General features: G+C 44.1%; 1 protein-coding gene across 1 annotated transcript in view; it reads left to right on the forward strand.

Annotated features, from left to right (window-relative positions):
- The window catches only part of LOC130130640 (phospholipid-transporting ATPase ABCA1-like), a 302901-nt gene that overhangs the window by 283554 nt on the left and 3554 nt on the right, over positions 1-15793 (forward strand). Inside the window, exon 48 of the mRNA XM_056300397.1 lies at positions 3284-3527. Coding sequence (XP_056156372.1) covers positions 3284-3527 — 244 coding nt within the window. The remainder of the gene's footprint in view (positions 1-3283; positions 3528-15793) is intronic.

A 15793-nucleotide genomic window follows, 5' to 3' on the forward strand; every position in this document is an offset into this window, starting at 1 on the left:
GACGCAGAACAAAATGATGAATATGAAAGAAAGAAATGCCTCCCACTGTGCCACAGAGAGCCACAGTGGAGAGAGAGAGAGACATAGAGAGAGAGCTAATTGATCCACCCTCCCCCTGCTGCAGACAAGAAGCATTTGATTAGCAATCTACGCCCCAAACTCTTTCACCGCACTGCTTCATAGCATTATTGGATTTTTGTCAGATGTTTTTGCATCTGGGCTGAGCTTGGGAATCCTGAGGTAAAGCACAAATCTGGAGCCGGCAGTTTGACAAAACAGCAGCAGTGTCTGATATAAAAAAGCAGCAGAAGTAACACAATTTGGATACATCCTGTAGACCTTCTCTGTCGTAGGGGGGAAATAACTACGAAATAGATATCCCTCCAAATAGAAATATATCATCGGTCACAAAGCGCACACACAAATTATCCACAGTAGCTGCGTTCGGACTCTTTGTTATGCCACTGGGGCACTTCAGCTGCAAGCCGTCGTCTTGTGACTAAAGGGCCTTTGCTACCCATGAGGCCCATTCATTCTGCTTCTCCGTTCCAGCACAGAGCTTTACTTCCTCAATCTGTCCCCATGGGATAGTGGTGGCCCACTGTTTATTCGCCATATCGCTAATTGCCACTATGGGCCACCTCCGTCTGTCCTTCCACGTATCTCTTACTGGCCCACAATGGACATTTCCATGAGTAAATTTAACATTAGGGAATTAATTAGGCAGAAAGCATTGGGTCATAAGAGTACTAATGACAGAATAACAAGCCACAGAGTCTTACTGGTGCCCACTAGATGTAGCATGCAACCAGAAAGATGCCCAACGCTAATTAGCTGGAGCGCCTCAGTGTGGGACATTTCACTACTGACGCAAGGTAGTTTTCTGTTCTGGATACAGTCCATGTGTTCAAGGTTTTTCATTGTTTTTTCCCCCCAGTTTGAGTACATTCACACCTTTTTTTAATCATGCTTTTCATTAAGGATACGTTTCCATTCATTCATTATCTAAACCGATTCTCCTGCTCGACAAAATGTGCTGTGGTTTTTAAGCCGCGAGTAATTCATTCGCTGATGTCTTGTTTCACAGCATCGTTTTTTGCTGGGTTAATCAAACGCACACCTTTTAATGGGACTCTTTAAATAGCTCGTATGCTTACGTTCATCTTCAAAAACAAGGTTACACCGATGTTGTTTTTTGGAAGTTAACATTTTTGGACAAGATGACTCGCACAGCGTTTTTTTTTTTTTTTTTTTTTGGCCATTTGGATTAGAAAAATTGACAATACCATTCTAACGCAAAAATTCGTAAACATGCATGTAGCTACTCATTTCCCTGTAAATCTCACAAAGTTGTATGCAAACTCAACATGCACCAGTATTCACATTCGTCTTTTCCTCACTTCAGTGGAGGATAAACCAGTACAAGTGCTAGAATCCAAACTCAATCCTGAAAATTTCACCATCCAACCAATTCTTGCCTCCCTTCGTTGGCTTCCTATCCATGTTAGATCAGACTTCAAGGTGCTTCTGCTGACTGATAAAATCCTAAACGGGCTTGCCCTATCTTACCTGTCTGATCTCCTTAAACCATATATTCCATCTCGAGCTCTTCGCTCTCAAAATACGGGGCTCCCGTGTGTACCCAAAGTTAAGAAGAAGTCAGCTGGTGGCAGGGCCTTTTCCTGTCGGGCCCCGTTCTTGTGGAATAACCTGCCTGCTGCCATCAGACAATCATCTGTAGAGTCATTTAAATCCAAACTTAAAACTCATCTTTTTGCTTTAACCTACAATCGGTTGCATTTAAGTTGAGTACTTCACATCTTGTACTGCATGGCGGGTCGGTTTCTGTCTCAGTGAATTTACCAACCACTGTTCTGCCGACGAGATTATATAGATTAGTAACTACAGCAAACTGCTCTCTTCTCCCACTCTTTGAATGATGTCGTCTCCTTTCTGCTCTTCTGTGTCTGAATAGTGTGATGTGAGACTCCCCTGTGTGCACGTGCGGTGTGTCCTCCTCCCAGGTCTCCATGGTGATGGTGGTCGCCGCCTGGACACTGCTTGGCATCTCCCTCATCACTCTTTTTTTTAATATATCTTATAAATCCATATAATTTCTATCCTGTTTCAGTGTCATATCCTTCTCTCTCTCTGATGTGTGACTAATGTTTTTTCTTGCCCCTTCTGCCGTGTATGTGAACGGTGTGATGTGAGTCTCCCCTGTGTGCATGTGTAGTATGTCCTCCTGTCAGGTCTACATGGTGATGGTGGTCACGTGGCTCAGGTCCTGGGCTGTTCTGTTGGCATCTGGACACTGCATGGCATCCTCCTCGTCATATTCTTAATATATTTTATAATTCCATTGCTCTTTTAACCTCTTTCAATGGTGTATTCTGTAAATTGTGTAAACACATCATCCATTGCACGTCTGTCTGTCTTGGAAGAGAGATCGCTCCTCTGTTGCTCTCCCTGAGGTTTCTTCCTATTTTTTCTCCGTGTTAAAGGGTTTTTTTAGGGAGTTGTTCCTTATCTGGTGCGAGGGTCTAAGGACAGGATGTTGTGTTGCTGTAAAGCCCACTGAGGCAAATTGTAATTTGTGATAATGGGCTATACAAATAAAACTGACTTGACTGCAAAATGGCGGTAAGGGAGAAAGGGGCGAGGGGAGGCGGTGCTCTGCTTCAGGCAGCAGAAGCCACACCGTTCTCATTCTCATCTGCTTGCGACTGGGGAAATTAAGACCAATTATACATCCCTCTTTCCACTCGTTCTTTGCTTCTCCTCTCGTCTGCCATTTGCACCAATACACCACCCTGTCATCCACACTTGGGCTGGCACGATGCCATGACCAAATACCAGGCAGGAGAAAATAAAGGTGTATTATTTAGGTATTCAGCAGTGTGCACTTGTCTACGGTTGGAAGGAGGCAGTTGATGAAGATATAGGCAAGGGGAAAATGGCAATGAATTACTCCTGGGGTGGAAAAGAGGAGTACGTGTGTAAATGTTTATTAGTTGAAGTGCAGATTGATTGTTTTTCAGTCAGTATCACTTCCTTAAAGCTGCAGGTCACAGAAAAGAAAAGTTTTTATATTTTGACCAAACCTGTTTTGTGTGCGTACTTGTGCTGATGGACAAAACAAATCACAATTCAGATGCATTTGTATTGACTCTGTTGCGTTTCATGTGCCTTATTTGTGTGCCTGTGTGTTTGACCTCACATGTCTTCGCTTCCAAGTGTCGCTGTGCATGTGGTCTTTGAATGTGTGTTTGTGCAATTCCAGATTCGGCGAAGGCTACACAGTTGTTGTGAGGGTTGGAGGGTCTCCTCCCGTCTTGACGCCAGTCGAAGAGTTTGTCCAGGAAAACTTCCCCGGCAGCATCCTGAAGGAGAAGCATCATAACACACTGCAGTATCAGCTCCCGTGCACGGAGGGCGCGTTGGCGAACATCTTCAGCCACTTCACCAGCCAACAGCAGAGGCTCTGCATTGAGGACTACTCTGTGTCCCAGACCACTCTGGATCAAGTGAGACCTTTTTTTTTCCTTGATTGCCACAAAGGTATTTTTCCTTGAGTCCATGATGTCGATACCGCTTTTCCACTTCTGTGTCATAAAAGATTTTTAGATGCGAAGCAACTCATGAACATGGTGTCTAACTCCCACTTAACAAGCTGACATTTAGCCTCATGTGTAGCTGTATCATCAGCATAGCTCTGAAGGAGGGTGGGGTCGCGACCCCTCCAAAATTATTTGAGTGCATCTAAGAATTGTAAGACGTGAACAATGTTACTTTCTTTTAGTAATATAATCCTTATTGGTAAGAAAATTGGCAAAATATATTCTTTCTGCACATATTCTTTCACTTATTATTGCCCATGTGGTTTCATTCGAGGTAGATTTCACAGAAATGCCATCGACAGAGATGCAATGAAGACACTGTCTATTGTAACGTGCATGGATAAGTAGACACGTTGGCCGCTGGCTGATGGGTCAGACCCTTTAGTCGACTGGTTAACATTGTCGCTTGTGGTGTGGGAAACACGGGTTCGCGTCCTGTCTGTGGTGGTGCTCCCGAGTGCCCCCCCCCAATTCGCTACATTGGTGTCAGAAGTGGGATATGTGCAGACGCGCTTTCCTGAAGGAGGGGGGTAGTGTAACATGCATGGATAAGTAGACACGTTGGCCGCTGGCTAATGGGTCTGACCCTTTAGTCGAGCAGTTAGCGATGTCTCCCGCGGTGCGGGCGATACGGGTTTGCGTCCCGGCTGCGGCAGTTCCTGTGGTTGCCCCCCGAATTCGCTACACTATCACCTTCAACCTCCTCGATGTTAATCATCCAGTCAGGATATGATGTAAATAATATGTGATATTAGCTACTCATCTCTAATGGTTGTAAAGACTGGAGGAAAACACACCCACATGTTCAGGTACCATGAGATGAGAGAGACACAAGATGATTATGTGCTATATGTGTGTTATGTTATTGTGAATATGTGTGTTCTTGTAATTCTTGAATATGTTTTTGTCTGTGTGTTGTACTGCTGTGGGCTGGGGGAAACGGCTTTTCGTTTCATTTCATGTGCGCAGGTACATGAGGTGAAATGACAAAGAGTTCCTGCTTATTTTACATCTACAACTCAAACTCTTCAGTCATGTGTGCACACACACCTTCACCAACACACCAGGCAAACTTGTCCCAGAAAAAACAAATGAGATGAACTGAAAACGAGCTTCCAGATGCTGTGTGACATGACAGCTTTTTTAACCACTTTATAACAGGTTTATAACAAACCGCTTTATATTCAGATAACAGCTTTATTAAGCGCTTTACAACAGGTTTATAACCACTTTATAAGCAGATAACAGCTTTATAACAAGTAGCGGTTTATAGCGGCTTTATAAGCGCTTTCCAACGGGTTTGTAGCTACTTCCAGCTTTATAAGCGCTGCGTAACAGGTTTAGAACTACTTTGTAACAGCTTTATAACAGGTTGGTCCCGCCTTGGTGGGTCATCCCAGGTCGTCTTCTGTGTGGAGTTTGTATGTTCTCCCCGTCTCTGCGTGGTTTCCTCCAGGTGTTCTGGTTTCCTCCCACAGTCCAAAGACATGTAAGTCAGGTAAATTGGCTGTACTAAATTGTCCCTAGGTATGAATGTGTGTGTGTGTGGGCGCTGTGATGGCCTGGCGGCCTGTCCAGGGTGTCTCACCGCCTGTCGCCCAATGACTGCTGGAATTTTGTTCACCACAAAGTCCCACAACAATTATGCATCACACCTATGACATTGTGTCCTTGTTATTTCAACATGTATGCCAAATGCCAAACTATCACACATTACTCACTTTTTCTTTTTACTTTATCTATTTACAACAGCAAAGACACAGGGATGACATACAGGTTAACAATGTGCAGAATATAGAAACAGTGAGATTAACTGTAGATGATGTGTGGTAAATGACCGTAGGGAAGCAGCTGTGTGCAGAGTTTAGGTATAAAAGTATTTGAATCATTGATGATATTTGTGGCAGCAGTAATAGTAGAAACAAACAAAAGGACAGTTGGTGGGGACAAAAATGAGCGGATGAATGAGTAAATACGAATAAGGGGAGAAAGAAATTTCAATAAATCATTATGAAACAGTAATAATGATAATAGTCCCATTATGTGCATCTTGTGTTGTGTAACATGTATTCTGTGAATAACTTTGTATTGAATTAGTCCTGTGTTAGTGTTTGTGGACATGTTGATGCTGTTTTTGCATATTTGAGTCCATAAATCATTACTGGCGCTGATGTTGAGATTTTTTCCCATTTATTTATTGGAAGAGGTATGGTGGAGTCAGTGGAAGATAAAAGTTTATATAATTTTGACAGAGGTTTGCTTGACTTAGCAGTTTTATTGATGTTGTCTAATAGGGGTGGTGGTTGAAGGTTGTTGTTGGATGTGCCGGTTCTTATTTTGATTGCATGATTTAATTGAGTGTATTGCAAGTATTGCCCCTTCCCAGTACAATAGTTTTGCATTAATCGTTGGAAAGTAAGACATTATTTTCGAAGATGCGGTGTGGACGTTTTGTGTGACAATGTTAAGTTTGTCATGTTTACTCGTTCAATCATAGATGTCTTGTGTGAGAAAACTATACAAAGTATTTGGATTTGTTGTGATTGTTATCTACTCTTAGCAGCAAAATCCCTGAGCAAACAATGTTGTCTTCCTGCACACGATTCTAAATTTGATGTTGGTAAAACACATTTCATGTGTCAGTTCTTAAAGGAGCTGAAAAGAGAGGATTCAAAAGGAGCAAGAACAAAATCTGAAAACAGGTGGAGCAATTGACAACAGAACAAATATTTGCATGAAACGGGGACAGCAGGTTTTTCTTTTTGTTGTCAGTCTCAATTGTCGTTGTAACTTTATTTTCTCAAGTTTGCTGCATTTCAAAGAAAAAGACCTGTTAATGACAGATTTCCCTTGATCCACCTTGTCATGGGGTATTTTTAACACTGGATTCTCTCAGGACCCAGTTTGGAAAGTTGGGTCTGTATTGAATGAGATGGAGGGGGTTACACATTTGTTTCGGAAGTAACACCTGCTCGAAACTCATTAGACTGTGTTGCGCTCAAATTGTGTGAAGATATAAAACACCGAATACACGTTTTGACTTCCATGGCTAAAGTTATTTCCAGATCCCTGTTCTGGGGATCATAGAAAGTTGAATCAGTACATCTGGACACAACGTTTATTTAGAGAAACATTTCACCACTCATCTAAGTGACCTCTTCAGTCTAAACTGACTGCAGGTATCCCCACCCTTATAAACAATACAGTTGCACAACGACCAAAACCAACAATCAGTTTCATATGCAAATTGCCATGACCGTTAACTAGTTTCAATGGGAATGTGTACTATTCACAGAGTATTTGGGAATAGTTGCAATCATAGCATTGTAAGAGGGTGACAGATGTACTCTTAGGCCCCCCCCATCAGTTCAGGGATGGTCATTCCCTTTTCACATAGATGGTCTCTTTGAATGAATGAATGAGTATCCTTGATAGGGAGGAACGCTGGTTTGAATGGGTAGTCAAAGAGGCCATCTTACAATGCTGTGATTGCAACTATTCCCCAGTTCTCTGAATAGTACACATTGCCATTGTCTCATCTTATCATCAGCCGCTTCTCCAGAGTCGGGTCACAGTGGTAGCAAGATTAAGTAGGGCACTCCAGATGTCCCTCTCCCCAGCAATGCCCTCCAGCTCCTCCTGGGGGATCCCAAGGCGTTCCCATGCCAGATTGGACATGTAGTCCCTCCAGTGAGTTCTGGGTCTACCCTGGGGTCTCCTCCCAGTTGGACGTGCCTGGAAAACCTCCAAATGAAGGCGCCCAGGAGGCATCTTAATCAGATGCCTGAACCACCAACTGGCTCCTTTCGACGCAAAGGAGCAGCGGCTCTACTCCGAGCTCCCTCCAGATGTCCGAGCTCCTCACCCTATCTCTAAGCCCGAGCCCAGACAATCTACAGAGGAAACTCATTTCAACCGCTTGTATCCACAATCTCACCCTTTCAGTCACTACCCAAAACTCATAACCATAGGTGAGAGTTGGAACGAAGATTGACTGGTAAATTGAGAGCTTTACCTTCTGGCTCAGCTCCCTCTTCACCAGAATGGTCCGGTACAGCATCCACATTACTGCTGATGCTGCACCAATCCGCCTGTCAATCTGCTGCTCCATCCCACCCTCTCTTGTGAACAAGACCCTGATATACTTGAACTCCTTCACTTGAGGCAACAACTCATCCCCAATCCGGAGGGAGCAATCCACCATTTTATGGTTGAGAACCATGGCCTCAGACTTGGAGGTGCTGACTCTCATCCCAGCCATTTCACACTCAGCTGCAAACCACCCCAGTGCACACTGGAGGTTGCATTCTGATGAAGCCAGCAAAACCACATCATATGTGAAGAGCAGGGATGCAAATCTGAGGTTCCCAAAACAGACACACTCCTCACCTTGGCTGCGCCTTGAGATCCTGTCCATGAATATCACAAAACAGAATTGGAGACAAGAGACAACGTTGGTGGAATCGAACACCCACTGAAAACGTGTTTGACTTTGTGCCGAGAGTGCAGACACAAGCTCTCACTTTGGTTATACAAGGACCGGATGGCTTGTAGCAACTGCTCCATACTCCCGTAGTACACAGTCGTAAGTCTTCTCCAAATCTACAAAACAAATGTTAAACTGGCTGGTCAAACTCCCATGCCTTCCTCAGTACTTCCACAAGGGTAAAGAGTTGGACCGTTGTTCCGCAGCCAGGATGGAATCCGCATTGCTCCTCCTGGATCCGAGGTTCGACAATCGGTTGGAGCCTCCTTTCCAGTACCCTAGAGTAGACTTTCCCAGGGAAGCTGAACAGTGTGATGACCCGATAATTGGAGCACACCCTCCGGTCCCTTTTTTTAAATATGGGAACCACCACCCCTGTCTGCCACTTCACAGGTACTGTCTCCAACCTCCACTTGACACTGAAGAGGCGTGTCAGCCAAGACAGCCCAACAATGTCCAGAGGCTTCAGCATCTCGGGGCGAATCTCATCCACACCTGGCGCCTTGCCACCTAGGACCAGTGGGTTCTTAGGTTGCCACCTCGACAGGCACCGATGACCTTATGACCACAGCTCCTACCTGCCACATCTGCAATAAAGGCATTGAACATGGCCCACTCAGACTTCATGTCCCCAGCCTCCCTTGGGATACATGAGAACTTCTTCTGGAGGTGGGAGTTGAAGACCTCACAGACAGGGACCTCCATCAGACATTCCCAGTTCACTGTCACTACACGTTTGGGTTTGCCAGATCTGTCCAGCAGCCTTCCCCACCATCTGATCCAACTCACCACCAGGCGGTGATCAGTTGACAGCTCTGCTCCTCTCTTCACCCGAGTGTCCAAAACATACGGCCGCAGATCTGTTGATACAACCACAAAGTCTATCATTAATCTTCGGCCTAAGGTGTTCTGGTACAAAGTACACTTAGGAACTACCTTATGTTCAAACATGGTGTTTGTTATGGCCAATCCACGACTCGCACAGAAGTCCAATAATGAGGCACCACTCAGGCTCCAATCGGGGAAGCCGTTCCTCCCAATCACACCCCTCCAGGTTTCTCCATCATTGCCCACATGAGTGTTGAAGTCCCCCAGCAAAACTATAGAGTCCCCAGGTGGAACCCTATCCAGGACACCACCCAGAGACTCCAAGAAGGCTGGATGCTCCCAACTGTTATTCGGTGCATAACCACACACAACAGTCAGAGCATTCCCCACAGCGACTTGTACTCATATAGATGTGACCCTCTCATTCCTCAGGGAGAACTCCAACATCGTGGCACTCAACTGGGGACTTGTGAGTATCCCCACACCTGCCCGGCACCTGTCACCTTGGCCAACTCAGTAATGAGTCCAGCCCCTCTCCAGGAATTTGGCACCAGAGCTCATGCTATGTGTGGGGGTGGGCCCAACTATATCTATGAATGAATGCCTTTATTTGTCACTGCACAGCTGTACAACAAAATTAAGTGCAACTCCCCAATGGTACAAAATAAAAGAAATAAAATATATACAAATAGTCAAAATACAAATAGACACACATTTGCAGCACAATCAACATATAATGTATGCGTAAGTGTAAAAAGCAGTGATATATCCATTACACTAGATAAATAGTCTGTGTATTGCACTAACCCGAGTCAACATAATTTTTTGCACATGCCAAATGTTCAGGTGTTGTTGCACAGTTTCAGGATATTATTGCAACCTTAGAGTTTGTTAAAGAGAAACTTACATCAAAATCTGACTTTTCCTGTTGTTAATCGATGTTAGGAATGTGGATGTGATCAATGAGACAAATGATAGCCATAAAACCACATTTATGGCCAGACGAGGTTGGCGAAAATGTGGTAACTTGCCGCGTCACGAATTATCATTAGCATAGAGGGCGTGTCCCTAGCGGGACGCTATAAAACCAGAGACGCACCCTTTTGGCTCGAAGGAATACGGCTGTATTGGCTGAGCAACATATTCGTGAGGCGAGTAGTCAGCTTCCACTGAGAAAGAGGAAGAATTGTCTTCCACTTCCTCAATCTCAAAGCTGCTGTCGGTGGTCTCGTCGCTCCCCCCTTTTTTTTTGGTGAAGTGACGACAGAGCTGGAAGGGGGCTGTCACCAGTGAATTTCTCGTTTTTCTGCAGCAAGCGGTTTAGCCCCAGTGTTTAGCCCACCCAGCCACATCCACATGACCGCCCTGAATTTCCGTAGCCAATAGCTATGAAATCACAAAACCACACCTACCTTTCGGTTGTAATTCAAACCACGCGTGTTAAAAATGTGATCAGAAACAGCATGAAGGTTTCTCTTTTTAACAAGAGTTCAGTTCTTTAATGGCACTTGGGTAGAAACTGTTCAAAAGTCTGGAAGTACGGGTCTTGAAAGACATATAGCGCCTCCCAGAGGGCAGCGGAGTGAAAAGGTGGTTGCCTGGGTGAGACGAGTCCTTGTTTGTGGTCCGATGTAGGCAGCGGGATCTGTATATGTCCTCAAGTGAAGGTAGCTGTGTGCCAATGGTTTTATGTGCTGACTTAATCACTCTCTGCAGAGCTTTCTTATCAGCCACAGTGCGACTGGCACACCACACTAAGATGCCATAAGTGAGTTTGCTTTCTATGGAGCAGTGATAGAAGGGCAGCGGCTAGGACAAATTAGCTCTCCTCAGTGTCCTTAGAAAGTAAAGCCGCTGCTGTGCCTCCTTCACTAGGGAAGTTGTATAGCTTGTTTGCAGTCATGTGATTCTGATGATGCGCGAGAGTCAGATGGAGGGCAGGAAGTGAAAAGCAGAATGGATGAGATGGAGCTAGTTTAGCCCGAACTGTGCTAGTTTAAACGATATTATGAGAGAAAGGTATAAACAGAAAGTAAGATATGATGGACATGATCCTTTATGTTATGAAGAGTGTTTTTTTTTTTTTTGGACGAAGTGGTCGCTGCACACACGCGTTATCCGACCCCGCTCCTCCCGACCGCAGACGATGGTTCGCGAGCCATTTGTTTTCCGGCGTTTTCGGTCAATTTCTTGCATTTTTTCCCCCCTCATGGACAACAACTTTTGGTACTCAATAAAAGCTCCTTGTGGTTTCTCAGTCAATGACGCCAAACATAGACATTTCGAAAGTTTGTGATAGTGCTTTCTATGTAGAAATCACTTCCTGCCCTCCATCTGTAGTTCGTGACGTCATATGCAAACAACCTATTGACAGTCCATGTGAGGTCCTGGGAGATAATACATTACGGTGGTTGAGCAGTCTTCACGGATTTCTGTGCCTCGATGATCAGCTACAGTCCTTCCATTTTGTTAGTGAGCAATCTGGCGTTTGTCAGAAAAATGCTGGGCAGAGCGGGCTTGTGGGGAGCTGTCTTTAGCCTGATTTGCATCCCAGCCCCGCTTCTGCCCCCTTTCCCTACGCCGCTTCCTGCGTCTCCCATCCGGTATGGTAATCCACCGAGATCCAGCTGGACGAACAATCTCCTTCGGGATGTGCTCATCGTGGTAGTTCCTGATGAAGACCAGTTCCTCACATGATGACCCAATCTTTAAAACAACTTCCCAGTTATATGTTGATTTGCTGAACAACATATCAACAGACAATCAGACGAAACAAACAAAGCGAAATGCACCACATTAGGGAGAGCAAAGCCACTGCGTACGTGTGTGCCACCATCTAGTTGGTACCGCTCCACCTCCCAAGGACCAGTCTGTAATGCCGGAAGTTGGCACGTCCCGGTTCCCACCTTTGCCTGCCGCCCGGGCTACATTGCACCCTACCCCAATGCTCATCCCCATGGGCCAAGGCCTGGCCACCAGACACTCGCTGGCGAACTCTCTTCCCCGGTCTGGCTCCAGAGGGGGCCCCGGTTTCCCTTTTCCAGGCGAGGTGCTTTGGCTCTGCTGTTGTAAATCCATTGGGTTTCTTGGGGATCCCAATTGCAAGTCTAGTTAATGGTCATGGCAATTTGCACACGAAACCAGTTGTTGGTTTCGGTCATTTGCCACTGTATTGTTTATAAGGGTGGGTATAACTGCAGTCAGTTGAGACTGAAGAGGTCACTTAGATGAGTGATGACACGTTTCTCTCAATAAACGTTGTGTCCAGATGTACTGGTTCAACTTACTGTGATTTCCTTACCTGGGTTATTGAGCATGCATAAAGACACTGTTGTTCTGGGGAGATTCATTTCTTGCTTTAGTCCAATTTAGCCAATCACTGGGCTCATTAATTGGTGCATTCAGCTTTTTTTTTAGCACCCAAAGGTACAAAGGTCTACACAGTCCAGGGTGGTATTCAAAGGAATAATGTAGTCTACACCATATAGATCTTCTCCCATTTCGTACGCTGTCTGACTATGACCAATGAGCCCCCCCGTAGCGTATGTGTACCAGAGATAGTTTAGTGGCCTGCTCCTGGTATCGATCAACAATCTAGACCAGACCCTCCATATGGAGCTCCCCGAGCTAAAGGGCATTTTATATTTATTTATTTATTTATTTATTTTACCTGCTCTTGCTAGAAACCCTGGTCAGTGAGATAAACTGAGCCTCCCACGCTGTGCACCACTATCACCTTGTGTTTTTCAAATGGCCCTGGACGTAATGCAATCAGGGTGCCCACCGAGGCGAGTCAGAGAGTGTCCAATCCTCCAAATCCACCATTAGCTCAGCAGCAGCTGTCTGGGAGGGAGGTGAAGACACCTGCAGACTGGTCCAGAAAGATGACCAGTCCATGTGGAAAACAAAAACCTTCACTTTTAAGTACTGTTTTAGCAATCTAGCCCTTGCTTTCCAAATTGAGTTGCGTGGAGAGAAGTACGAGTTTAGGTTTGTATTTTGCATGTGTGTGCACATGCTTCCTGTCTGTTCATTCATGTGTGCTGTGGTAAAACAAGGGAACCAATCTAACAGTACAGTTTAGAAAGAAATTAGGGAAATGTTCGAATTTTTCCATTATCTTCTCAAAAGAGAAAAGTCATTTGACACTTTTGCCCACGGTGGAAGAAGTAAATGAATCCCTAGTTTGGCAGAAGCTAAAATCTCCTTTTGTGCAGCATTACTTGAACAAAATATCTGTCTTCTAAAGGTTTATGGGTCTCTCACAATCTCTGGGAGGGTTTTGGGGAAACAAAAGGTGATTTCTTTAAATTTGCACTTCATTTAGGCATATCTCATCGTTGTTTTTGCTAATGGATGGCTGTAGGTGTTCTTCGTTGAAATGTAGCAGATCTTTTTGGGTCCATGACAGACTTCCCACCCAGCAAGGAAACCGTTTTCTAAGTTTTAGAGCTCTCCACTATCTGGACTGATAGTTGGGGAAATTACAATAATGAAATACCCATTATCTCCAAAAGAGGATTAGCTTTAAGAGAGTAACAAGGGGGCAAAATTTTCTCAACCAAGTGACTTGCTAAGCCAATAATGTTCATCTGTTATAGTAAAGCAGATTAATATGATCATTCAAAGCAGTGGTTATCCATGTTGATTTCAACTTTTATTTTCTTGTCATTGTCCTTTACACGACAGAGAGAAGGTGAATGTGAGCGAGTGAGGCAGACACGGTGGGTCGGTGTGAAAGCAACACGGTACTGATGCCTAATCTTTAATTACATTTATTAAAAGGCAACATGTCCACTATTATGCAATGTTCAATATTTACCAGATCACAGGCAGTAAATAAATCATAGTCGGACAAGGAGGTCAGCACGTTAAAACACAGATGGGAGGACTTGGAGAACCTGTAGAGACCTAGACAGTCACCTTTCAGCCGATGATTTATGTTGGGGCGCTTTGACCTATAGTATGAGACTCGGCTTGCAATACAATTAATATTGATCCTCACAGCGCGCGGCTTTGCTGTTAATGCTGATGGCAGAGACGGTGTGCTTTGGCAGAGATGGTGTGCTTTCTCTTTTTCTTTTTTTTAGGAGGAAACAACATACATTCAACCTTTCACTACTACATAGAAGATGCAATCTCTTATGTACGTTTAATATTTAAAATCCCCAAATTGTTGGTGAGGGATGGCACGACGGCACGGTTTTGGACATCTGTTGTGCTGCAAAATGTACAAAGTTTGAAATCATTAGCCAGAAGCATGGTCTATCTTCAGCTCAATGTTTGCCCATCTTAAATATGGGATGGATGGATGGATAGCATGTGTTCATCCTGTCAATGTACTTCAGTAAATGAAACCAAACTGAACAGGGCTAGAATAAATCAAATTTTCTCAAGTAAACAGAGTAGGGATGTTATCTGCATACGAAGAACATTTGAAGGACAAAGTATTGTGTACGCTTTGGAGAACCAGTTGATACACAACGGAGGTTAATATCTCAACATCCTTCCCTTCCTCTCTCCTGCCCTGACAGGCATCTAATAAACACCCAAATGTGCCCCCTCTAATGTAATTAATGGCCATATCCAGCTTTTATTATGAGGATGTCACTCAGAAGCACCGGTGCATGAAGTTCAGGCTGTTAATGGATGGTTAGCTAACTTCACAATGGGTGAATGATGGGGTGGGAAAAAAACAAAGCCTACCACATCATTTCTAAAGCGAGGTAATGAATTTACAGAGGGTTAAGGAGATGAGTGACACACTGTCAATTAGAAGTCTCTTATGGTCCTATTAGGCATCTTTCTTAGACGTAAAATTAAACACTGCGTGGCCCTCGGCTGGTATTGTAAAGTGCATGCATGTGTCTACACGGGATATTCTCGTCCATTTGAAACCACTGCTCAGGCTCCAGCATGTTAAACCAACACGGGTCCATGGCCGGGTCAAAGGCTGACAGCTGGTGGGGGTCAATACTGTTTGACTGTCATTTTTATTCTCTTGCTCGCCCCATAAGACTCCTCGTCTGTTTCGACCTCAGTCCTGCAGTTTGATGGCGTAACTTGGCGAGCCGCTCCCCCCCCGAATAGTTAAAAGGCAGCTGGCTATTCTGGTAGAGCTTACAATCACCTACTCCTTTACTTTTTCCCCCCATTACCAGCTGAGCTCAGTACTCTATGAGATGGCAGATGGTTTTCAAAATAAAAAAGAATTAAAATGCTTTATTAAGGTTACCAAATATCAGGAAAACTGTAGCGGAACAAAAAATGAACTTAGGTGGGGCCGGATTCACAACACCAAAAAACAAAAAAAACAACAACCCTCATTTGTATTACAAAAGGTTATGAAAAGATGACACTCAAAAAAATTTTCTGATGTATTTTCCAAAGTTTATTCCCTGGTTTTACAGGGAAAAGGTAACCCTCTATATTCATTCATTTAAACTAAGTCTTTATAGGTTTACCCATCCGTCCCACCATGGACACACCACCTGAGCCACTTTTTCCTCTTGTTCTCCGCTGCTATGCCCATATTCTCCATTTGACCCAATAAGTGATCAAGATGCTTATAATCAATTAAAATCCAATTCACTTAATGCTATTTCCTTATTTTGAGAAGTTCACAAGTAAAGAAGTAAGAGTTTCATGAGAGAAATCAGAAATACTTTATCATATTATGAAGAAAATATTGAGGAGTATTTATCACAATCTATCCCACAACACTAGTAACTCTGGGCCCTGATAATTATGAGTAATAAACTTAAATTTGAGTTCATGTTTTAGGAAGTATACACAGCTGTGTTATTTGGTGTACTTACTCCACAGAGACCCACAATTTATAACTGCATCAAATCCTGTC

The sequence above is a fragment of the Lampris incognitus genome, chromosome 20 (assembly GCF_029633865.1).
Source record: "Lampris incognitus isolate fLamInc1 chromosome 20, fLamInc1.hap2, whole genome shotgun sequence".
Lineage (NCBI taxonomy): Eukaryota > Metazoa > Chordata > Actinopteri > Lampriformes > Lampridae > Lampris > Lampris incognitus.